Genomic DNA, 25,704 nt, shown 5'->3' with positions numbered 1-25,704 from the left:
CTCCAGATATATGCCCAGGAGTGGGATTGCTGTATCATATGGTAGTTCTGTTTTTAGTTTTTGTTTTGTTTTGTTTTGTTTTGTTTTAAACATCTTTATTGGAGTATAATTGCTTTACAATGGTGTGTTAGTTTCTGCTCTATATCAAAGTGAATCAGTCATACATATACATATGTTCCCACATCTCCTCCCTCCTGCATCTCCCTCCCTCCCACCCTCCCCATCCCACCCCCCCAGACAGTCACAAAGCACAGAGCTGATCTCCCTGCGCTATGTGGTTGCTTCCCACTAGCTATCTATTTTACGTTTGGTAGTGTATATATGTCCATGCCACTCTCTCACTTTGTCACATCTTACCCTTCCCCCTCCCCATATCCTCAAGTCCATTCTCTAGTAGGTCTGTGTCTTTATTCCCGTCCTGCCACTCGGTTCTTCATGACCCTTTTTTTTTTTTATATCCCTTAGATTCCATATATATGTGTTAGCATACGGTATTTGTTTTTCTCTTTCTGACTTACTTCACTCTGTATGACAGACTCTAACTCCATCCACCTCACTACAAATAACTCAATTTTGTTTCTTTTTATGGCTGAGTAATATTCCATTGTCTATATGTGCCACATCTTCTTTATCCATTCATCCGATGATGGACATTTAGGTTGCTTCCATATCCTGGCTATTGTAAATAGAGCTGCAATGCACATTTTGGTACATGACTCTTTTTGAATTATGGTTTTCTCAGGGTATATGCCCAGTAGTGGGATTGCTGGGTCGTATGGTAGTTCTATTTTTAGTTTTTTAAGGAACCTCCATACTGTTCTCCACAGTGGCTGTGTCAATTTACATTCCCACCAACAGTGCAAGAGTGTTCCCTTTTCTCCACACCCTCTCCAGCATATATTGTTTCTAGATTTTTTGATGATGGCCATTCTGACCGGTGTGAGATGATATCTCATTGTAGTTTTGATTTGCATTTCTCTAATGATTAATCATGTTGAGCATTCTTTCATGTGTTTGTTGGCAATCTGTATATCTTCTTTGGAGAAATGTCTATTTAGGTCTTCTGCCCATTTTTGGATTGGGTTGTTTGTTTTTTTGTTATTGAGCTGCATGAGCTGCTTGTAAATCTTGGAGATTAATCCTTTGTCTGTTGCTTCATTTGCAAATATTTTCTCGCATTCTGAGGGTTGTCTTTTGGTCTTGTATATGGCTTCCTTTGCTGTGCAAAAGCTTTGAAGTTTCATTAGGTCCCATTTGTTTATTTTTGTTTTTATTTCCATTTTTCTAGGAGCTGGGTCAAAAAGGATCTTGCTGTGATTTATGTCATACAGTGTTCTGCCTATGATTTTTCCTCTAAGAGTTTGATAGTGTCTGGCCTTACATTTAGGTCTTTAATCCATTTTGAGTTTATTTTTGTGTATGGTGTTAGGGAGTGTTCTAATTTCATACTTTTATATGTACCTGTCCAGTTTTCCCAGCACCACTTATTGAAGAGGCTGTCTTTTCTCCACTGTATATGCTTGCCTCCTTTATCAAAGATAAGGTGACCATATGTGTGTGGGTTTATCTCTGGGCTTTCTATCCTGTTCCATTGATCTGTGTTTCTGTTTTTGTGCCAGTACCATACTGCCTTGATTACTGTAGCTTTGTAGTATAGTCTGAAGTCAGGGAGCCTGATTCCTCCAGCTCCATTTTTCTTTCTCAAGATTACTTTGGCTATTCGGGGTCTTTTGTGTTTCCATACAAATTGTGAAATTTTTTGTTCTAGTTCTGTGAAAAATGCCAGTGGTAGTTTGATAGGGATTGCATTGAATCTGTAGATTGCTTTGGGTAGTATAGTCATTTTTACAATGTTGATTCTTCCAATCCAAGAACATGGTATATCTCTCCATCTATTTGTATCATCTTTAATTTCTTTCATCAGTGTCTTATAATTTTCTGCATACAGGTCTTTTGTCTCCTTAAGTAGGTTTATTCCTAGATATTTTATTCTTTTTGTTGCAATGGTAAATGGGAGTGTTTTCTTAATTTCACTTTCAGATTTTTCATCATTAGTCTATAGGAATGCAAGAGATTTCTGTGCATTAATTTTGTATCCTGCTACTTTACCAAATTCATTGATTAGCTCTAGTAGTTTTCTGGTAGCATCTTTAGGATTCTCTATGTATAGTATCATGTCATCTGCAAACAGTGACAGCTTTACATCTTCTTTTCCGATTTGGATTCCTTTTATTTCTTTTTCTTCTCTGATTGCTGTGGCTAAAACTTCCAAAACTATGTTGAATAATAGTGGTGAGAGTGGGCAACCTTGTCTTGTTCCTGATCTTAGTGGAAATGGTTTCAGTTTTTCACCATTGAGGACAATGTTGGCTGTGGGTTTGTCATATATAGACTTTATTATGTTGAGGAAAGTTCCCTCTATGCCTACTTTCTGCAGGGCTTTTATCATAAATGGGTGTTGAATTTTGTCAAAAGCTTTCTCTGCATCTATTGAGATGATCATATGGTTTTTCTCCTTCAGTTTGTTAATATGGTGTATCACGTTGATTGATTTGCATATATTGAAGAATCCTTGCATTCCTGGAATAAACCCCACTTGATCATGGTGTATGATCCTTTTAATGTGCTGTTGGATTCTGTTTGCTAGTATTTTGTTGAGGAATTTTGCATCTATGTTCATCAGTGATATTGGCCTGGAGTTTTCTTTCTTTGTGACATCTTTGTCTGGTTTTGGTATCAGGGTAATGGTGGCCTCATAGAATGAGTTGGGAGTGTCGCTCCCTCTGCTATATTTTGGAAGAGTTTGAGAAGGAGAGGTGTTAGCTCTTCTCTAAATGTTTGTTAGAATTTGCCTGTGAAGCCATCTGGTCCTGGGCTTTCGTTTGTTGGAAGATTTTTAATCACAGTTTCAGCTTGAGTGCTTGTGATTGGTCTGTTTATATTTTCTATTTCTTCCTGGTTCAGTCTCAGAAAGTTGTGCTTTTCTAAGAATTTGTCCATTTCTTCCAGGTTGTCCATTTTATTGGCATATAGTTGCTTGTACTAATTTCTCATGATCCTTTGTATTTCTGCGGTGTCAGTAGTTACTTCTCCTTTTTCATTTCTAATTCTATTGATCTGAGTCTGCTCCCTTGTTTTCTTGATGAGTGTGGCTAATGGTTTATCAGTTTTGTTTATCTTCTCAAAGAACAAGCTTTTAGTTTTATTGATCTTTGCTATTGTTTCTTTCATTTCTTTTTCATTTATTTCTGATCTGATCTTTATGATTTCTTTCCTTCTGCTAACTTTGGGGTTTTGTTCTTCTTTCTCTAATTGCTTTAGGTGTAAGGTTAGGTTGTTTATTCGAGATGTTTCTTGTTTCTTGAGGTAGGCTTGTATTGCTATAAACTTCCCTCTTAGAACTGCTTTTGCTGCATCCCATAGATATTGGGTTGTCGTGTCTCCATTGTCATTTGTTTCTAGGTATATTTTGATTTCCCCTTTGATTTCTTCAGTGATCACTTCGTTATTAAATAGTGTATTGTGTAGCCTCCATGTGTTTGTATTTTTTACAGATCTTTTCCTGTAATTGATATCTAGTCTCATAGCGTGGTGGTCGGAAAAGATACTTGATACAATTTCAATTTTCTTAAATTTACCAAGGCTTGATTTGTGACCCAAGATATGATCTATCCTGGAGAATTTTCCATGAGCACTTGAGAAAAATGTGTATTCTGTTGATTTTGGGTGGAATGTCCTATAAATATCAATTAAGTCCATCTTGTTTAATGTATCATTTAAAGCTTGTGTTTCCTTATTTATTTTCATTTTGGATGATCTGTCCATTGGTGAAAGTGGGGTGTTAAAGTCCCCTATTATGATTGTGTTACTGTCGATTTCCCCTTTTATGGCTGTTAGTATTTGCCTTATGTATTGAGGTGCTCCTATGTTGGGTGCATAAATATTTACAATTGTTATATCTTCTTCTTGAATCGATCCCTTGATCATTATATAGTGTCCTCTTTGTCTCTTGTAATAGTCTTTATTTTAAAGTCTATTTTGTCTGATATGAGAATTGCTACTCCAGCTTTCTTTTGATTTCCATTTGCATGGAATATCTTTTTCCATCCCCTCACTTTCAGTCTGTATGTGTCCCTAGGTGAAGTGGGTCTCTTGTAGACAGCATATATATGGGTCTTGTTTTTATATCCATTCAGCCAGTCTGTGTCTTTTGGTGGGAGCATTTAATCCATTTACATTTAAGGTAATTATCGATATGTATGTTCCTGTTCCCATTTTCTTAAATGTTTTGGGTTTGTTATTGTAGGTGTTTTCCTTCTCTTGTGTTTCTTGCCTAGAGAAGTTCCTTTAGCATTTGTTGTAAAGCTGGTTTGGTGGTGCTGAACTCTCTCAGCTTCTGCTTGTCTGTAAAGGCTTTCATTTCTCCATCAAATCTGAATGAGATCCTTGCTGGGTAGAGTAATCTTCATTGTAGGTTTTTCTCCTTCATCACTTGAAATATGTTCTGCCACTCCCTTCTGGCTTGCAGAGTTTCTGCTGAAAGATCAGCTGTTAACCTTATGGGGATTCTCTTGTGTGTTATTTGTTGTTTTTCCCTTGCTGCTTTTAATATGTTTTCTTTATATTTAATTTTTGATAGTTTGATTAGTATGTGTCTTGGCATGTTTCTCCTTGGATTTATCCTGTATGGAACTCGCTGTGCTTCCAGGACTTGATTAACTATTTCCTTTCCCATATTAGGGAAGTTTTCAACTATAATCTCTTCAAATATTTTCTCAGTCCCTTTCTTTTTCTCTTCTTCTTCTGGGACCCCTATAATTCGAATGTTGGTGCGTTTAATGTTGTCCCAGAGGTCTCTGAGACTGTCCTCAGTTCTTTTCATTCTTTTTTCTTTATTCTGCGCTGCAGTAGTTATTTCCACTATTTTATCCTCCAGGTCACTTATCCGTTCTTCTGCCTCAATTATTCTGCTGTTGATCCCGTCTAGAGTATTTTTAATTTCATTTATTGTGTTTTTCATCGTTGCTTGGTTCCTGTTTAGTTCTTCTACGTCCTTGTTAAATGTTTCTTGCATTTTGTCTATTCTATTTCCAAGATTTTGGATCATCTTTACTATCATTATTCTGAATTCTTTTTCAGGTAGACTTCCTATTTCCTCTTCATTTGTTAGGTCTGGTGTGTTTTTACCTTGCTCCTTCATCTGCTGTGTGTTTTTCTGTCTTCTCATTTTGCTTATCTTACTGTGTTTGGGGTCTCCTTTTCACAGGCTGCAGGTTCGTAGTTCCTGTTGTTTTTGGTGTCTGTCCCCAGTGGCTAAGGTTGGTTCAGTGGGTTGTGTAGGCTTCCTGGTGGAGGGGACTAGTGCCTGTGTTCTGGTGGATGAGGCTGGATATTGTCTTTCTGGTGGGCATGTCCGTGTCTGGTGGTGTGTTTTGGGGTGTCTGTGGCCTTATTATGATTTTAGGCAGCCTCTGTGCTAATGGATGGGGCTGTGTTCCTGTCTTGCTAGTTGTTTGGCATAGGTTGTCCAGCACTGTAGCTTGCTGGTCGTTGAGTGAAGCTGGGTCTTGTTGTTGAGATGGAGATCTCTGAGAGATTTTTGCCATTTGGTATTACGTGGAGCTGGGAGGTCTCTTGTGGATCAGTGTCCTGAAGTTGGCTCTCCCACCTCAGAGGTACAGCCCTGATGCCTGGCTGGAGCACCAAGAACCTTTCCTCCACATGGCTCAGAATAAAAGGGAGAAAAAAATAGAAAGAAAGAAAGAGGATAAAATAAAATAAAATACAATAAAGTAAGATAAAAGAAAATAAAGCTATTAAGATAAAAAATAAGAAAAAAATTATTAAGAAAAAAATTTAAGAAAAAAAAATTTTTTTAAATAAAAAATAAGAAAAAATTATTAAGGAAAAATTTATTAAAAAAGCAATTTTTTAAAATTAAAAAATTAAGAAAAAATTTTTAATTTTTTAAAATAAAAAATAAGAAAAAAACTATTAAGAAAAAATTTTTTTTAATTTTTTAAAATAAAAATAAGAAAAAAATTATTAAAACATTAAGAAAAAAAAATTTTTTTTAAGTAAAAAAAAAAAACGGACGGACCGAACCCTAGGGACAAATGGTGAAAGCAAAGCTATACAGACAAAATCTCACACAGAAGCATACACATACACACTCACATAAAAAGGAAAAGGGGAAAAAATAGTGCATTCTGCTCCCAAAGTCCACCTCCTCAATTTGGGATGATTTGTTGTCTATTCAGATATTCAACAGATGCAGGTACATCAAGTTGTTTGTGGAGCTTTAATCTGCTGCTTCTGAGGCTGCTGGAAGAAATTTCCCTTTCTCTTTTTTTTTTTTTTTAATAAATTTTATTTATTTATTAATTTATTATTATTATTTTTTTTTTTTGGTTGTGTTGGATTTTCGTTTCTGTGCGTGGGCTTTCTGTAGTTGTGGCAAGTGGGAGCCACTCTTCATCGCAGTGCACGGGCCTCTCACTGTCACGGCCTCTCTTGTTGCGGAGCAGAGGCTCCAGACGCGCAAGCTCAGTAGTTGTGGCTCACAGGCCCAGTTGCTCCGCGGCATGTGGGATCTTCCCAGACCAGGGCTCGAACCCATGTCCCCTTCATTAGCAGGCAGATTCTCAACCACTGCGCCACGAGGGAAGCCCCCCTTTCTCTTTGTTTGCACAGCTCCCAGTTCAGCTTTGGATTTGGACCCGCCTGTGCGTGTACGTTGCCTGAGGGCATCTGTTCTTCGCTAAGACAGGACGGGGTTAAAGGAGCAGCTGATTAGGGGGCTCTGGCTCACTCAGGCCGGGGGGAGGGAGGGGTACGGAGGAGGCGGGGCGAGCCTCAGCGGCCTGAGGCGCACCCTGCGTTCTCCCAGGGAAGTTGTCCCTGGATCACGGGACCCTGGCAGTGGCGGGCTGCACAGGCTCCCAGGAGGGGTGGTGTGGTTAGTGACCTGTGCTTGCACACAGGCTTCTTGGTGGCGGCAGCAGCAGCCTTAGCGTTTCATGCCCGTCTCTGGGGTCCGCGTGATAGCCGCGGCTCGCGCCCATCTCTGGAGCTCATTTAGGCGGCGCTCTGAATCCCCTCTCCTTGCGCACCAGGAAACAAAGAGGGAAGAAAATGTCTCTTGCCTGTTCAGCAGCTCCAGACCTTTTCCTGGACTCCACCCCTTCAGGCTGTGTTCACGCCGCCAACCCCAGTCCTCTCCCTGCGATCTGACCTCCGAAGCCCGAGCCTCAGCTCCCAGCCTCCGCCCGCCCTGGCGGGTGAGCAGACAAGCCTCTCGGGCTGGTGAGTGCTGCTTGGCACCGATCCTCCGTGCGGGAATCTCTCCGCTTTGCCCTCCGCACCCCTGTAGCTGCGCTCTCCTCCGTGGATCCGAAGCTTCCCCCCTCTGCCACCCACAGTCTCCACCCGCGAAGGGGCTTCCTAGTGTGTGGAAACCTTTCCTCCTTCATGGCTCCCTCCCACTGGTGCAGGTCCCGTCCCTATTCTTTTGTCTCTGTTATTTCTTTTTTCTTTTGCCCTACCCAGGTACTTGGGGAGCTTCTTGCCTTTTGTGAGGTCTGACGTCTTCTGCCAGCGTTCAGTGGGTATTCTATAGGAGCAGTTCCACGTGTAGATGTATTTCTGATGTATCTGTGGGGAGGAAGGTGATCTCCCCGTCTTACTCTTCCGCCATCTTGCCCAGACCCCCCTATTTTTAGTTTTTTAAGGAACCTCTATACTGTTCTCCATACTGGCTGTACCATTTGCATTCCCACCAACAGTGTATGAGGGTTCCCTTTTCTCCACACCCTCTGCAGCACTTACTGTTTGTAGGCTTTTTGATCATGGCCATTCTGACTGGTGTGAGGTGATACATCATTGTAATTTTGATTTGCATTTTTCTAATAATTAGCCATGTTGAGCATCTTTTTTTCTTTTTTAATATTTATTTATTTATTTGACTGCATTGGGTCTTATTTGAGGCACACGGGATCTTCGTTGCCACTTGTGGGATCTTTAGTTGAGGCATGTGGGATCTAGTTCCCCAAACTGGGATAGAACCTGGGCCCCCTGCATTGGGAGCTTGGAGTCTTAGCCACTGGACCACCAGGGAAGTCCCTTGAGCATCTTTTCATGTGCCTCTTGACCATCTGTACATCTTCTTTGGAGAACTGTCTATTTAGATCTGCCTTTTTATTTTTTTTCTTTTGGCAGCGCCATGCAGCTTGCAGGATCTTAGTTCCCCAACCAGGGATCAAACCTGTTCCCTCTGCAATGGAAGTGCAGAGTCCTAACCACAGGACTGCCAGGGAATTCCTCTGCCCATTTTTTGATTGGGTTGTTTGTTTTTTAGATACTGAGCTGCATGGGCCTTTTATACATTTAGGAGATGAAGCCCTTGTTAGTCACGTCATTATATATTTTGTCAGTCACGTCAAATATTTTCTCGCATCTGTAGGTTGTCTTTTTGTTTTGTTTATGGTTTCCTTTGCTGTTCAAAAGCTTTTAAGTTTAATTAGGTCCCATTTGTTTATTTTTGCTTTTACTTTCATTACTCTAGGAGGTGGATCCAAAAAGATACTACTGCAGTTTATGGGAAAGAGTGTTCTGCCTATGTTTTCCTCTAAGAATTTTATAGTACCTGGTCTTACATATAGGTCTTAATCCATTTTGAGTGTATTTTTGTGTATTGTGTTTGAGAATGTTCTAATTTCATTCTTTTACATGTAGCTGTCCAGTTTTCCCAGCACCACTTATTGAAGAGACTGTATAATCCCTGCTTTTGAATTGCTTTAAGTCTTGGGCAGGAACACACTTAAAATAATAATTAATGATGCACTGTTGTAATTCATTGCCAAGGAATGGTCTGATATGTTAATGTAATTTAAAAAATATGAGATGAAGGGTTGTTAGTAAACTTGGATTCTGGTCTTAGTTCTGTTAATAATTAAATTTGTGTGACTTCAGGCAAACTGATTACATTTTGGTGAGTCACATTCTTCACAAATAAAATAAGGAAGGTGGACCAAATGAATTCCATTCCAACTTTAATACTCTCTGGATTTATATTCCTGTGTAACTTGCATTCAGAGGATGTGAGGGGTCTTTTTGAACAGGGACAGACAGGCATGACCTTACATAGGAAATAATTTTTACTGAGCATTTGGTTGGGTAGAGAAGAGGATGAAGAAAATTTAAGAATGGAGAAATGTATACCCAAAGATGATTTAGGCCAGGAAAGTCTTTGGTATATTTGGGGAACATGAAGTATAGTATTTATGTGCGCTCATGTGAGATCAGATTGATTTGGTAGTAAATGGCCCTAAATGGCAGTAGCTGCTGAGGAACGTATAGCCAGGGAGAGTGTTATCATGTGTTATTTTTAGTCAACCAATTTTAACTTCTTTGTCTAAACAAAAGCTGAATGTATAGAAACTCTTTGGGAAGCTAGTTAGGGCTTCTTCTAACCTTTTCCTCTGAATAGCAGCTGAAGACAGATTCATTAGAGAAATCATGAGATGAAGGGATCAAGTCCTCAGCTTAGCTAGTGGCAGAGTAATCAGTGTTTTATCAAGGGTCATGCTTTTATTTACGACCATCTAATCACTTATGAGGGGGGTTCCCTGGTGGCGCAGTGGTTGAGAATCTGCCTGCCAATGCAGGGGACACGGGTTCGAGCCCTGGTCTGGGAAGATCCCACATGCCGCGGAGCAACTGGGCCCGTGAGCCACAATTAATGAGCCTGTGCTCCGCAACAAGAGAGGCCACGATAATGAGAGGCCCGCGCACCGCGATGAAGAGTGGCCCCCCACTTGCCGCAACTAGAGAAAGCCCTCGCACAGAAACGAAGACCCAACACAGCCATAAATAAATAAATAAGTAAATAAAAATTTAAAAAAAAATCACTTATGAGGCATATTACTTAGAATTATTGCCGTCATATTTGTCATTTTGAGTAATTTCATTAGGGACATCTGTGACCTATAAAATTTAGATTTTGTTCAGACACGTGTTGCCTAATAGGGTGTGTCGTGTTAATTGGGATTTCCTTGAGACATAGCTAATTTAACTTTATAATGTAGATAAAGAAGAAAGTTCTGAAACAAATAATGTATTAGCTCCTCTTTAGTTTTATTGGACTGAATTTGTGCAGAAAATTTTAAATATTACTGCACAGTATATTAAAATAAAGCAGTAAAGAAATTTTTTTGAATAACCAGAGTATAAGGAAAGGCTGTGTTCTGAAAGTTGCCTTGTTAGTGTTGTTTGCTTTAGAATTTGGTGGTGGTATTTTTCATATAAATGACAGTCTCTCTGGCTGACATCTTTCTGGTTTTTGTTACAAAAAACAGTGTAGTAATTCCTATGACATATGTATAGATTTTGAACCATTTTCAAGATTTGATTAGGTTTTTGTGCCCCAGATTGGAAATCAAGCCATTGGTTACCTTTTACCTTTTCCTGTGTCAAAAATGTGTTCTGTAGAGTATAGGAGGAAATAAATATGGGTCTTCTGCTGCCTCAATAGCACATCAGAAAGAATTGGGACTATGAGGGTGAAGTATGGAGCTGGGGTAAACTCTAAAGCAGCAGTTCTCAAAGAGTGATCTGTGGTACCCTTGGGGGTCTGTGAGTCAAAACCTATTTTTCATAATAATACTAAGGTGTTCTTTGCCTTTTTACACTGTGTTGACATTTGCATTGATGATGCAAAAGCAGTGGTGGGTAAAACTGACTGTACTTTAATACAACTCATTCAAGGCAATAGCTATGTGCTTGTAGTTTTTATTTTTAAAAGCCAGTTTCACTTAAGAATGTACTTGAAACAATAAAATTACTAATCTTATCATATCTTTACTTTTGAGTTTACTTTTAAAGTATTTTGTATAGCAAAATGGGAAGTACTCATAAGGTACTTATGAAGTATGAAATGGTTGTCTTACAGAAAACCACTTATATGATTGAGCTTAAAAAGGCCCCGTTTCCTGGAACACCATTTTTATTTGAAAGGACGACTGGCCCACTGAACAACTGGTTGTTCAGACTTAGGTATTTGGCAGACATTTTCTTGAAAATGAATGAAGTGACAGAATTCATTGTTAATTGATAAAATTTAAATTTTCAAATGAAAATTAGAGTGTTAGAAAACTTGTATTCACTTTCTTGAGTTTGACAGGTTCCCAATACCTAGACTTTTCTGATGAGATCAGTGGTGATATTAATGAATGTGATTTTATTTTTATAGTATAATGAAGTATAAACATTGGAATATCTTAATAATTGAATGAGCCAATACTTTCCAGATAATCAATTCATGACATTACAAAATTCATTAATGGGTAAAATATCCATTCAAAGCATAAGAGAAATCAATGGATTTAATGTAACACAGTACAAAAAATTTATTGCTGTGGTTTCAGAGTCCATAGCTAACCTTATGAAGGTTGAGTTTGGTGTAGTATCAAAGAGGAATATCCACAATTATCTGAAAGCTATTAAAATACTCCCTTTTCCAGCTACATATCTGTGTAAGACCAGATTTTCTTCATATACTTCAACCAAAACATAACACAATAAATTGAATGCAGAAGCAGATATGAGAATCCAACTGGCTTCTACTAAGCCAGACATTTAAAAGATTTGCAGAAAAGTAAACTAATGCCACTCTTGTCACTATATTCTGTTTTGGAAAATGTTATTTTTCATAAAAATGTTATTTATGAATAACATTGTAATGTAATGGGTTTAATGAAATGAATACTTAAATAACTTATTTTAATTTCTTATAGTGAATATAGATAGATAGAACGCACATAAACAAAAATTGAGATCCTCAGTAATTTTTAAGAGTGTGAAGGGGTCTTGAGGCCAAAATGTTTTGAGAACTGCTGCTTTGAAGAAACAAAGTGGCTTTTAATATGCATGTGTTGAGAACAAATGTTGATAAAGGGCATAATCTAACTTAAATATGTATGTGCTGGTCTTTCCCAGTAGATTATGAACTCTTGGAGAAGAATTAAGTCCTCTTTTCTTTTCTCCAACTTCTAGCATAGAATCTTATAAATAATAATATCATGATAGTAATAGTAGCAGCCTTCAATTATTAACTCATTTAATCTTTATGAGGTAAATATTATTAATTCCTATCCTAAATTGAGATATAATTCACATAGCTGAAATTTACCATTTTAAAGTGTACAGTTCAGTGGTTTTAATATATTCACAAGGTTGTTCAACTGTTACCTGTGTCTAATTCCAGAATATTTTCATTCCTCCAAAGTCACATCCCATTCCCCTCACTGTCTAGCAACCACTAATCTACTCTCTGTCTCTGTGGATTTGCCTGTTCTAGACATTTCATGTAAATGGAATCTTATAATTTGTGGTCTTTTTGTGTCAGGCTTTTTTCACTTATGTTTTCAAGGTTTATTTCATGTTGTAGCATGTATCAGTACTTGACTCCTTTTTGTGGCCAAACAGTATTCCATTGTATAGATATGACATATTTTGTCTGTCTGTTCATCCGTTGATAATTTGGTTGTTTTCCTTTTTCGGCTATCACGAATAATGCTGCTGTGAACATTCATATGCAAGTTTCTGTGCGGACATGTGTTTTCAATTCTCTTAGGCATATACTGGAAGTGAAGTTGCTAGGTCATATGGTAGGTTACTCTATATTTAACCTTTTGAGGAATTTATTCCTTTTTTAATAGAGTTCTTATTTTTGAATAATTTTAGACTTACAGAGAAGTTGCAAAGATAGTAGATTTCCTGTATAACTATCACCCATCTTCCCCTAATAGTAACATTACATAAACCATAAAATGTATCTCAAAGCAAAGACGCCAAAACTAGTACATTATTATTAACTAAATTGTAGATTTTATTTGGATTTCACCAGTTTTTCCACTGATGTCTTTTTTTCAGTTCCAGGATACCACATTGTCATGTCTCCTTAGCCTCCTCTGTTCTATGACAACTTCTCAGTCCGTCTTTGTTTTTCATGTCCTTGATGGTTTTGAGACGTGTTGGTCAGGAATTTTGTAGGATGTCCCTCAATTTGGGTTTATCTGATTTTTTCCCCCATGATTAGTTATGGGTTTGGGGAAGAATACCACAGAGGTGAATTGTGCTCCTCATCACATTACGTCAGGAGATTAACGATGTCATTGTGACTTATCACTGGTGATGTTAACCTTGATCACTTGGTTAATGCCAGATTTTTCCATTGTGGTGTTATTTTCCCCTTTCCATACTCTTTTCTTTGGAAATGAGTCACTAACTCTAGCCTACACTCAAATGGGGAGGGAAGTTAGGTTCCAACTCCTAGAAGGGAATGTATCTACATATATATTATTTGGAATTCTTTTGTAAGGAAGATTTGTCCCCCCGCCCCATTTTATTTATGTATTCAGTTTTTTGGTATCGATATGAATTATGTATATTTATTTTATACTTTGGATTATATACTACTTTATTAATTTTATTGCTCAAATCATTCCAGTATTGGCTTTTGGGAACTCTTTCCTGTGTCCTTTTGACATGCTATCATGCTTTATAAGTACTTGCTTATCTTCTGACACTGTAAGACTCTATAGACTCATCTTGTATTTTCCCTGTCCAGGCCTAGAACCAGCCATTTCTCTAAGAAACTGAGTCACAGTTTAATCCTAAGGTCACACACTTAAGTAAATGATGGAACTAGGATTCCAACCAAAGCAATCTGATTCCACAACCCAGTACCGGACAACATGCAGCTGAAGGTGCATTGCCAATTTCTAGTTATGTTCCATTTATGAGCCAGCCTTAAGGATAGAATTTGTAGTCAGTTTATACTAAATAATTATTGTGCCCAGTTTTATATTGGTTTTTTTTTAACCACAGCTATGCTGATTATAATCAAGTTTAAAAATTACTTATTAATCACAGGTAACCACTGTTAATGTTTGGTGCATTTCCTTCTGTAAATGCATGCAAATGTATTTTGGAATTTTGTTATCCTGATTTTTAAATAGGAGCAATTCACAGTGTAATCAAAATCTAAACGTGTAGTTTCTATATTGTAACTGGTGATTAAGATAAAAGTGAGCTACTCTAGGGTTAATCTGTTTTGCCTTAATGTTTGGTCACATAAAAGCTAAATATCTGTCTTGATTTTATCAATTCATCAGGTAATCCACATGATGTGACCAGCTGGTTTGGAAGAATCATCTGACTGTATGTTGTTCACACCACCTTCTTAGATCCCACTCCCATTTCTTCCTTTGAGCACCAGTAGTTTAATTTCACTTCAGGCAGTCTTTCTCATACACAGTTATAGATCTTTTCTTTCTCTCTTCTCCAGCTAGTTACCTCCAGAAATGTTTATTTTCCCCTTTTACCTTCTTTCATTCTTCCTCTTGTAGGCTGAAAAATAACTGTCATATGACATATAAATTATACTGTAGTGCTTTAACATACTTCTATCAAGGGAAACAAAAGCTGTAAGATTTGGCATGGAATTAGGTATAATTCTTCATCCCTCAGTTCTTTTCAAATTATACCTACTATTCTTCAGGTACTAGCATTCAGACTAAATAAAAATCTTCTAAATTATTCTTAATTTTATCTAAAAACAGTTGCATTCTTTTCATTGTACATATACAAAGTTTTGTTCACTTACATGTGTTAAATAATGTTACAATCAAATCAGGATCTAATTATCAATCAAAATCTTGTTTAGTGAGGTATTATTTCCTAACATATATACTTTTGTATTAGAGCTCATCTATAAGTTAGGCATCCCCTCTCCTTCACTGCTGATTTTAAATGTGTATAATCTACTTTTTTTTAAAGACATAAAATAGATGTGTGTGCATGTATGTAAACAAGGTTGACATTTCTGCTGAATTAGCCATGTGGATAAGGAGGGTAACTTGACGGCCTGGACAGGGCATCACAGGATGACAGAACCTTGGGATTTGGCCAAACTCTGGATTTACTTTTGTTAGTGTTCCCAGACTTTAAGGGACTAACGTATGTAGTTAGATGGTCAGATTTTCAGAGAAACCAAATATTGTATCAGTGGCACGTTCCTATCCTTTACGAAAGTCTATATTGATGTTAAGTTGTAATTACAGAGCTAGCAAGCATGGAATCAGTTTGGAGGCTATTGGTTGATATTTTTAGTAGCAAGCATCCTATCTCTGCTCTAGAAGTAGACCTATCAGAGACATATATCCTGTTATTGGCTGGTCAGGACATAGTCTTCCTCTTCGAATTATTATTTTTTTAAGACTCTATGTTGTCTGTTCATTGGAACGTTTACTGTTAGAATCAGTTGAATAGGTGGATATACTCTGATATGTTAGTGTCTTCTTGCTTCCCCAAAATTATCATAGTCCTCTTAATGGGATATGACTTTTCAAAGATTGCCTCAGCTAGCCATTTACCAACTTTGTTAGGGGAGATTGCCTATATTGCAACTAATTTCATCTCTTAAGTTTTACAGCTTTAAATGGGTAACATTTTCTAATTTGAAGTTGGGGAGGGAATAAATACTGTTTTGTGCTTGTGCATACTGTTTTTTACCTTGTTGTTAACTGTATGTTTTTGCCTGTCTGTTTCAGGCCATATCATAATTGTGAATCATGTCTGATAACGGAGAACTGGAAGACAAGCCTCCAGCACCCCCCGTGCGAATGAGCAGTACCATTTTTAGCACTGGAGGCAAAGACCCTTTGTCAGCCAATCACAGTTTAAAACCTTTGCCCTCTGTTCCAGAGGAAAAAAAGCCCAGGAATAAAATCATCTCTATATTCTCAAGCACAGAGAAAGGTAAATAGCTACTGTGGTTTCAAGAGTCACAGTTATTATTTTATGTTATTGGTTTTGGTATCTTTTAAATTAAAGTATAATAAGCTGATATCTTTTATGGTGAGAACAGTAAACATACAATTGATGGTGGTATATAGGCACTATTAGAAAGGCTAGTTTGGAAATTCCCTGGTGGTGCAGTGGTTAGGACTCTGTGCTTTCACTGCTGAGGGTGCAGATTCAATCCCTGGTCAGGGAACTAAGATCCCGCAAGCTGCGCAGCACAGCCAAAAAAAGAAAAAAATAGGAAGGCTAGTTTATTTTAAACTGTAATGGAAAAGAATAAAATGAAAGTTATTGCTCATTCTATTTGTTATGTCCAGTGAATTTCTGTACTTCCCTCCTTCATTTTCTAAGGCTTGGGCCACACTTCATGGCTTCCTAACATTAATGAGATTCGTGATATTTGAGAAAGACTTGATATTAGAAGAATGGAAATATAAAGTCTACAGTCTCCTGTCTGAAATCTCAGGAGCCAGCTGTGGCTTGGAATTAAGAGTTTTTCTGACTTTTGAGTAGTAGTAATGCTGTCTTTTTTTTTTTTTTTTAAATTTATTTATTTTTGGCTGTGTTGGGTCTTCGTTGCTGCGCATGGGGTCTCTCTAGTTGCAGTGAGCGTGGGCTGCTCTTCATTGTGGTGTGTGGCCTTCTCACTGCGGTGGCTTCTCTTGTTGCAGAGCACAGGCTCTAGAGCACAGAGCTTCAGTAGTTGTGGCTCACGGGCTTAGTTGCTCCGTGGCGTGTGGGATCTTCCCGGACCAGGGCTCGAACCCATGTCCCCTTTGTTAGTAGGCGGACTCTTAACCACTGCGCCAGTAGGGAAGGCCCCAGTAATGCTGTCTTTTTATAATGTGTTCTGTAATACCCTGAGGTTCATCTGAGGCAACACTCAGTAATCAGCACATAAATGGATCTTCCATAAACAAGAGTCTAGTCCAGTGTTTCTCATCCTCAGTAAGATAGACATTTGGGGGCCAAATAACGCCTTGTTGCAGGGATCTGTCCTGTGCACTATAGGATGTTAAGCACCATTTCTAGCTTTTACCTGCTAGATGTTAGTAAGTAGCACCTCCTACCCAGTTGTGACAACTGTAAATGTCTCCAGACATTGCCAGATTCCCCTGTGGGGCAAAATTGCCTCCAGTTAAGAACCACTGGTCTAGTTACACAAAGTAGAATAAAAACTATAAATAGTCTCACATAAATTGAATTCACTAAATTTGTTTTGGTGCCAAACCTAAAGAAAGAACTTTTGGTTTTCAGAGAGCTTTATGGATTTTAGAATTGGATAAGGGATTATGGACTGTAATGGATTTTAGAATAAAGGTTAGGGATTAGTTTGTTTTATTATATTAAGCATGACAGTATGGCTCTGACAGCTAGTAATATATATAAGTAGAGGTAAAGATATTTTTCCACTTACATATGTCTAAGTTTACATGGAGAGGTAAACCCTAGTGGAAGAAAACAGTGCTTTGTATATAATAATAAATACACATTTAATTTGAGAGTTGAAAATACATAATCAATGAAAATTTGAATGAGGCAATATAGTTAATATTAATAGAGAATCAAGTCTTAGAGAATTTAGATATGCCGGCAGGACATAATCATTGAACAGTTGAAAAACTGTTCATTTTAGTGTATATCTCTTGTTTCTAATTTTCCTCTTATTTTTAAGATTTCATGTGAGGTTGTAACTGAAAAGCCTCATGAAAGTATGTTTTTTAAGTTTATTTAACAGACGTGGTAGCATGTGTATTTGACGTGTTTGAGAATGAAAAGTGTACATACTTAGACTGGATTAAATAAAAGATAAAGGGGGAAATCAGGAAATGAACCAAAAAGTACACGTGGGAAGAAGGCAGAAAAAGTGGATGTGTTGGAGAGCACTAAATTATAATCTTCCGTAGTAGTAAATCAGTGTATTTAAAGTAAGAAAACCTAAAAATGGCAGTGTAAACACAGTATTTATAATGACGGAGATTAGAAAAAAATTTATGGTGGTTAGTTAGTACCAGAAGAAATTGCCCAAAGGGTTGAAATTACTTGCCTATGGAGAGCAGAATGCAAAATTGGGGTAGGAGAATGCTCAAGATAGGATAACAACATGTACTTGGGGACAGCCTTGGAAAGGGGAAGAGAAGAGCACTAAATGAAGGAGAAAGTGTGGACAGTCTAGCACTTTGGGTAAATGGTAGGGTGGTGGGGTTTGTGAGCAAATTGAACACGCATTTACATAAATATAGCAGAGCATGCCTATCTCTCTGATCATATTGAGAATCTTCCAGTTTTACCCTCCTTCATTAACTCCCCTTTCTTTTCTTTTCTCCTAGAAATATTAATACTTATCAGTGGTGACTAATTCAAGGTCCCCCACTAACAAAGCGAGGGTGAGGGTACCTGGGGGTCCTAGGGAAGGCTCTGATTGCCTTCAGGTTTATCAGCTTTTGAGGTCTGTAATTAACATCTATTAAATTTTTTTTGGTGATTTCTGAAGTCTTTTGTTTTCTTGTGCTTATTATATTCAAGATTTAATAACTTTTTAGTGCTAATCTTAAAACTTTACAAGCTCTTTAAAAAAAAGGAAACTTTGCCTTTCTTATCCAATTCCTTTATTCCTTTCTCTAAAAAATAGAAAATGTCGAACTATACAAAGTGTAACAGTCTAATGAACCTTGTAACCCAGCTTCAACAATTATCATTCTTTCTCCACTTACTTTTTAGGTTAAAATTACATATATTGAAATGCATGAAAATTAACTACGGTTTTGACCAATGGACAGACCTGTGTAAGCCATAATCATTATCCCCCTATCACATTATGCACCACTTCCATCTCCCTGGAAAACTCGTTCACATCGTGTCCCAAATAGTCTACTCCTCCCCCACCTTTGGGAAACTTCTGTCTGATTTTTCACCTTTGATCAGTTCAGCCTGTTTTAGAACTTTATATAAATAGAATTTTGCTTTAATTTTTTAGTTTTGTGGTGACATCATACACAAAAGAGTATAGTATACATAATGTATATATTTTAATAAACACCCTTGTACCCACCACCCAACATAGAATTTTACCAGTATGCCCTGAAGTCCCCATCAGCCACACCCCATCCTACCCCTCCTCTTCCTCCTTCTCCTCCCCCGACAATATCTACCATCCTGAATTTTGCATTTTTTATTTCTTGCTTTTTATTATAATCTTATGACATAATATCCCCAAATAATATATGGTTTGGGTTTGCCTATTTGGGAACATTTTATAAATGGAATCATACTACAGTATATGCATATTTTCAGGATGTATATTTTCACTCGACCTCATGTTTTTGAGATTTATGTTGATATATATAGCTGTAGTTCTTTTTCACTGCTAATGTTGATATATGTAGCTGTAGTTCATTTTCATTGCTGTACACTAGTACACTGTATAAATAGATGACAGTTTATTTACCTGGTCTCCTATCTATAGACATTTGGATTATTTTCATGAACAATGCTGCTATGGGTAATTTTAAACATATCTCTTGGTGGACATGTGGAAGTATTTTTCTAGGGCAGTGCTTTTCAGACATCAGGTCGTTTTGATTCTAATTGCTTATTAGAATCTCTTGGGAAGCTTAATTAAATAAATCTGTGTCCAAGCTCCATCGCAGACCAATTGAATCAGTCTTCAGGAGCTTACCTGGGCATCAGTTCTGGTTTTGCTTTTAATTTTTTTAATACCTCAGGGGATTCTAATGTGCATCTAATATTAAGAACCACTGCATTAGTGAGTTATGAAATCTATATAGTGGATGACACTAAATGAAATGGAGTATAGAGTTACTGCACACAGTATAAATAGAGTTATTGCAAAAGTTTCATGAAACTTCTGTTTCAGTTGTGTGTATGTAGGGTCAGGATGCAAAATGTATTGATGTGGGTCCTGGCCAAATATTTAAAGGTTGCTCTCAGGTATATACTTAGTAGTAAAATTGCTGGGTTACACGGTATTCCCATGTTTGACTTGACTAGGTTTATCAAATTACTTTCTAAAGTTTTTTTTTTAATGTTCATTCTCACCCACAGAACACAAATGTTCTATTGCTGAACATCCTTGCCAATTCTTGTATTATGGGATTTTAATTTTTGCCAATTTGGGAGGTGTGAAATGCTATCTCATTGTAGTTTTAATTTGGGTTTCCCTGATGACTTGGGAAATTGAGTGTCTTTCCATATATTAATTTACTATTCATTTGTGTTTTCTGTGACATACCTGTTTTTTAGTCCAGTTTTCTGTTGAGTTCTTTTTCCTTAAACATTCCTTATAGTCTATATACTAATCCTTTGTCAGCTATGTGTTATTAAATATAGATTTCCAGGTTGCAGTATGCCTTTTCACCCTTTCAGTGGTATCTTTTGATGAATAGAAGTTATTAATTTTGGTGTAGTTGAATTGATCAGTTCTTTTCCTTTATGTAAAGTTTGAGCTTTTTGTGTTTTAAGAAATTTTTGCCAAACTGGAGGTGATATTTTCTTAGGTTTTTCTAAAAGTTTTATAATTTGGCTTTTACAATTTAAACCTTTGAACTATGTGGATTTGGTTTTTGTGTATTTGTAAAGAGAGATTCATTTTCACTTTTTTTTTTAAACTAGTGTCCCAGACCATTTATTGAAACTTTTATCATTTCCCCACTAACCTACAGTATTAGTTAGCCATTATCCGTCAGGTTTCCACGTATGCCGGGATCTGTTTCTGTGTTTTCTGTTTTATTGCATTGGCTCATTTCTCTGTACCTACACTAATACCAGACTGCCTTAATTGTTATAGCTTATAATTCTTAATACTGATAGAGCAAATCTGGTACCATGTGGTTCTTCAGGATCTTTTGACCCTTTGCTCTTCTGTATAAATTTTGGACTTTGCTTATCATGTACTTTTTTTAAAAACCTGTTGATTCTAACCTGTTGATTAGAGTTGCCTTGAATTTGTAGGGCAAGTTGGGGAGAATTGCATTCAGCTTTGTAGTTGAGAGTAGAACATCTGCAGAGTCTCTTTGTGTAGTCTACTTGGAGGGAGATATTTAGGAGTGTGTAATTTTCACTTAGACTGAGAGAGAAAAAGATGTTTGGAGGGTGGGGTGCTCTTTGATACCTCCTATTCCTGGGGCTCTTCTCCCTTCCCGACCCAGCCTCCCACACTTACCGTTCCTTTCTGGAAGCTAACACCTCTGACAGGGCCTGAACCTTGAGGGTTAGGAATGAGGGTTAGGAATGTGGATGTGTATGCACATTCATGCTTGTATGAATGCAGAAATCCATCTGCAATTTCATCCTCCTGTCTACATCCTGAGCTGCTCTTTCTCTCTCTAGTTTTATCCTAATTGCTTTTCATCTTTGGGCATTCCTCACAGATTTTGTTCCATGGTGAATAAAGAGGTTTGGTGTAGAAGGGGAGAGCTACAATATGTGCTTGGTCTACCACCTTTAAACAGAAGGATAAAAGGGAAAAAATTGTATTTTTATTTTAAATTACAGTGACCCTAAGACCTTTGCCAACTCTAATGTAAAGCCTCATCTAGAGATATTAATTTTGTTCTGCTCAAATTTACATCCCTTATTGCTGTCCTTATTACTAAACAGACAGCCAATATTTTCATTTAAAAAAAAAAAAAAGAAAGACTCTAGAGTATCTTCAGTTATTCATTATTGGTTTTCATGTCACTGCAAAAATTAAGAAAATTAGAAATTGTACGTTTTATAACAACTTGACTGAATAAATCTTTTTCATATCCCTGCTGATTATGTATCTTATGCACTCTGTGAGTCATCAGAGATTCCATGATCAGCAAGGCCGATGATATCCCTGCCCTCGTGCACTAATAAAAGACTGCAACATATAATTACGAACTGTGAAAAGTGATAATAGGGATAGAGTAAGATGTCTGTTATATCTGGGAAGGCTTCCTAAAGAAGGGATATTAGAGCTGAAGACTGAAGGATGAGTAAGTGAAAATAGGAGGATTTTGATAGTTAAAAAGTATGTTCTGTGCCTAGAAAAGAGTTTCAGTGGCCCAGGTACGGGGGGGGATCGTAGCACATTCGTGGAGCTGAGTACGGTCAAGTGTGGTGTGAAAGCACAGAAAAAGAGAGAATAGTAATAGCATGATGTATGTAGGAAACTGCAGGTAGCAGAAGAGGCTAAAGAAGTAGGCAGGGAGCAGTTCATAAAGGGCCTTGTATTCCATGCTACAGAGCTCAGATTTTATCCTGTTTCCTGGGGAACCATTACAAGATTTTAAACAGTGGAAAGACCTGGTCACATTTCTGTCTTAAATAGGCGAGACTAGTAGCTGTCTAGAAAATAGGTTTTGTTGGAGGTCTAAGACTGAAGTTGGAAACTAGTTAGGAGGATTTTGCAGTAGTCCAGGTGAGAAATGGGCTTAACAAGTCTAGTAGTTTTGGTAACGAAAAACGAAAATGTCAGTGAGCCATTGTCTTGGCTTATTTTTAAAAGCTCTATTCAGTTAGCTAGTGTTGAATGGTGTGTATTTATAAACTAAAGCAATTTTTGTATCTAATTATTCAACCTATATGCACTGTCACCTCTAGTTGGTTATGAAGATGATAGACTTAGAACTGTAAATATTCTTTCTGGTCTAAAAATCTAATTCTAAGATTAATAATAGTAGTCCATACTCCTCTGTCTGTTTCCTAGAGAATACCCTTCTGTGTGATGGAACAAGTTTAGGTCACCAGTTTGAAGCTGTTTTGGGTCAAAAGAACAAAGTAATCAGTAATCACTGATTCTGTTAAACAGAAAAGTCTTCCTTTTAAAGAAATGGGGGCTTTTTTAGCCTTAGACTCTAGCTCAAGTGTAGCCTAAGTAGTGGTGGCTTTTAAGGATATGGTAGTGACATATTTAGGATTCTTTCAAGTACCTTTTGTGCAGCACATCACTCAGGGTACCCACTTCTTAGCTGAAGGTTGCTGCCTGCCTGCTTGTTTTGTTGTCTCATGAAGTTGAAAAATGATGCTAAGAATCCTTTTTTTCCCAGTCCACTAAAAAATTGTGCATTTTTATTAAAAGAAGTTTCTTTCCCTGGTCCATTACTTCCCATCAAGTGATCCAGTTGCTGGGTGGGCATCCTGTAGGTAGATGACTGTGGGGTTTTTTTGTTGTTGTTTGTCCATATAGCTCTTGGATTCCAGAGTTATAAAGCAGTGATTCTGTTTACATAGCAATATCCTTCCAGCACATTGTTTGATTTGAGACATGCCTCAGTATCTTTTTGTTTTAGATACTGTTTGCAGAGGGGAATGTTTATGAGAAGTGACCAATTTCCCTTGTAAAAATCTCAGAGGCTCAGGATTTAGAGGTACACAATTGTGTGTGTGTGTGGTTGTGTGTAATACATAGGCTGAAAAGGGGTAATTAGTTGAATAGCTCTATAGGATGTGTTGAAGGCCCTCAGGGCCCCTCCTTTATCCCATAGGCATGCAAATGTAACTCCATCCTCTGGGGAAACAAAAGAACAAAAAGATATTTATATTTATTTGAGGAGAATTAAATCTGAGAGTCTCCTTATTCTTGTAGAGGAGTCAGAAAAAGGTATAGAACCAAAATGAAAAAGGCAGATTCAGGAAAGTTAACATACTGAACTTCTTTCTTCTGCCCTGCTTTTAGAGCACTTGTACCTTGAGTCAAAGCCCTCAGACAAGAGAATGAACAATTTTTTTCTGGATAAACAGAATGTCCTGGGGAGAAATATTTCAGATACTCCACACCCATCCTCACCTTTAATGAAAAGGCTGACTTATCTCCCAGTTAACTTTTTTAATACTTTTCTGTACGAGTAGACAGCAAAGGATCACCAGACATTTGAGCAAAACCCTTAACATAAGAGAGTCCAAAACAACAGGGGGTAAAATGTGAATGTAGAAGAAACAGGGAGGGAAAAAAACCCAACGTATACACACACATAAACTATATAATCTTCAAAGAGAGAAGATAAAGTGCATCCATGAAACAGGAAAAGTATTCTCAGAGAAAAAATGATCAGAGAACAATGAGAAATAATTATTGGAATATCAACAGTTAAGATTATCAACACAAACAAAAGATATCAATAGGCAAAGGATTGGAAGACAGTCAAGAAAATTTTCCCAGATTGTTGAAAGTACAAAGATGGAAAACATGAGAGAAAAGGTAACAGTTACAAGGTCAGACCAGGATGGACTTATCTAACTAATAATGACAAAGAAAATAGAAGAAAATAATTAAATAATAGGAAAAATTTTCCAGATCTGAAGAATATGATTTCTAGGTGGAAGCAGCTCACTGAGTGCTCAACACAGTGAATGAATGAAGACCATATCAAATCACATCATCCTGAAGTTTCATTATACCACAGATAAGACAGCAAAACCTGTTATACTTCCACTCAAGATATACTAACAGGGACCAGATTTATCTCCCCACCTAAAAAAACTAAAACACTGGGGAAAAATGTACAAAACAACACTTTTCAAGACATTGGACATCAGATAGTAAAGGAAAATGATCCCAAAGAGATGGGAAACAAATGAGTTGAGCCCTATAATTGATGCAGCTTATTGCCTGAAGAGTTTACAGCAATAGGGAGGGACAGTTAAGTGGTCTCGTAAAGTTGAAAAACAGAACTGGGAATTTGGGGGTGCCAAGGCTGCTAGTTTGTAGTCAGAGTATCAGAGAGTAAAGAGGTGAACAGAGAGAGAAAGAGATCTGCAGAGGGTCCCCTTTGAGTCTTCAGTAGCACATGCGTGTGAGGAAACTACCCAAAACTGGAGGGGGAAAAACCACTGGAAATTATAAAAGGGAACAGCCATTAAAGCTCACACAGGGCCCAGAATATTTCCTGTTCCCACTATTCAGAGTACAAAATATTGGATAGAGGTCTTGCCTCAGTAGCAGGACAGAATTAGCCCTAGATTAAATGCTGCTCTAGCCCTGCCTAACAAAACTTTAAAAATAATACCTAAGAGGATCAACTGTTTCTAAATTTGTTTCTCTCCTATATGAGTAGACAACTAAGAATCACCTATCTATGTCCCAGAACAAAGTTCACAAATATTTATAGGAATGCAAAAATATCTGCACCTAACAAGGAAAAAATGTCAGTCTGTTATCCAGTCAATATTTGTAAATAAATATTAGTAAATGAGTAAAATCCAGTCAATATTTGTAAATAAATATGAGTAAATGAGTAAAATCCATCAATTGGAATCAATACCGAAATAACACAGGTGATAGAATTAGTAGGCATGGACATTGAAATATTTAAATAATTGTATCCTATATGTTGAAGAACCCAAAGGAAGGATTCAGCATATTAAGGAAAAGCAAAGGAAGAGAGAAAAAAGAACAAATCAAAATTCTAGAGCTGGAAAATACACTGGACAAAACTAACAGTAGACTAGACATTGCAGAGTAAAAGATTAGTGAATTTGAAGACCATGGCAATAGAAACCATCAGAATAAAACTTGGAGAAAAAAGACTGAAACAAAAGTGAACAACCATGGAACAACTTCGTGCAGACTAATGTAAGTATAACTGAAGTCTCCAAAGGAGGGGAAGGAGAGACATTTAAAAAACACCACCTAGAGGGGTGGGATAGGGAGGGTGGGAGGGAGGGAGATGCAAGAGGGAAGAGATATGGGAACATATATATATGTATAACTGATTCACTTTGTTATAAAGCAGAAACTAACACAGCATTGAAAAGCAATTATACTCCAATAAAGATGTTAAAAAATAATAAAAATTTAAAAAAACCAATACTTAAAATAAGGACCTACTGTATATGTATAGCACAGGGAACTCT

General features: G+C 37.2%; 1 protein-coding gene across 5 annotated transcripts in view; it reads left to right on the top strand.

The window, feature by feature from the left end:
* Positions 1-25,704, top strand: part of PAK2 (p21 (RAC1) activated kinase 2) — an 85,558-nt gene that overhangs the window by 30,017 nt on the left and 29,837 nt on the right. For 3 of the 5 annotated variants that reach the window (XM_082458651.1, XM_082458655.1, XM_082458654.1), the window contains exon 2: positions 15,612-15,819. In XM_082458651.1, coding sequence (XP_082314777.1) covers positions 15,633-15,819 — 187 coding nt within the window. In that variant the 5' untranslated portion in view covers positions 15,612-15,632. Of the gene's footprint in view, positions 1-14,174; positions 14,221-15,611; positions 15,820-25,704 lie in introns of all 5 variants that reach the window. The other 2 variants (XM_082458652.1, XM_082458653.1) reach the window with 1 other exon arrangement.

This window comes from Balaenoptera physalus (assembly GCF_965194825.1).
Source record: "Balaenoptera physalus genome assembly, chromosome: 4".
Taxonomy (NCBI): Eukaryota; Metazoa; Chordata; class Mammalia; order Artiodactyla; family Balaenopteridae; genus Balaenoptera; species Balaenoptera physalus.
This window is presented reverse-complemented; position numbering and strand designations above follow the sequence as displayed.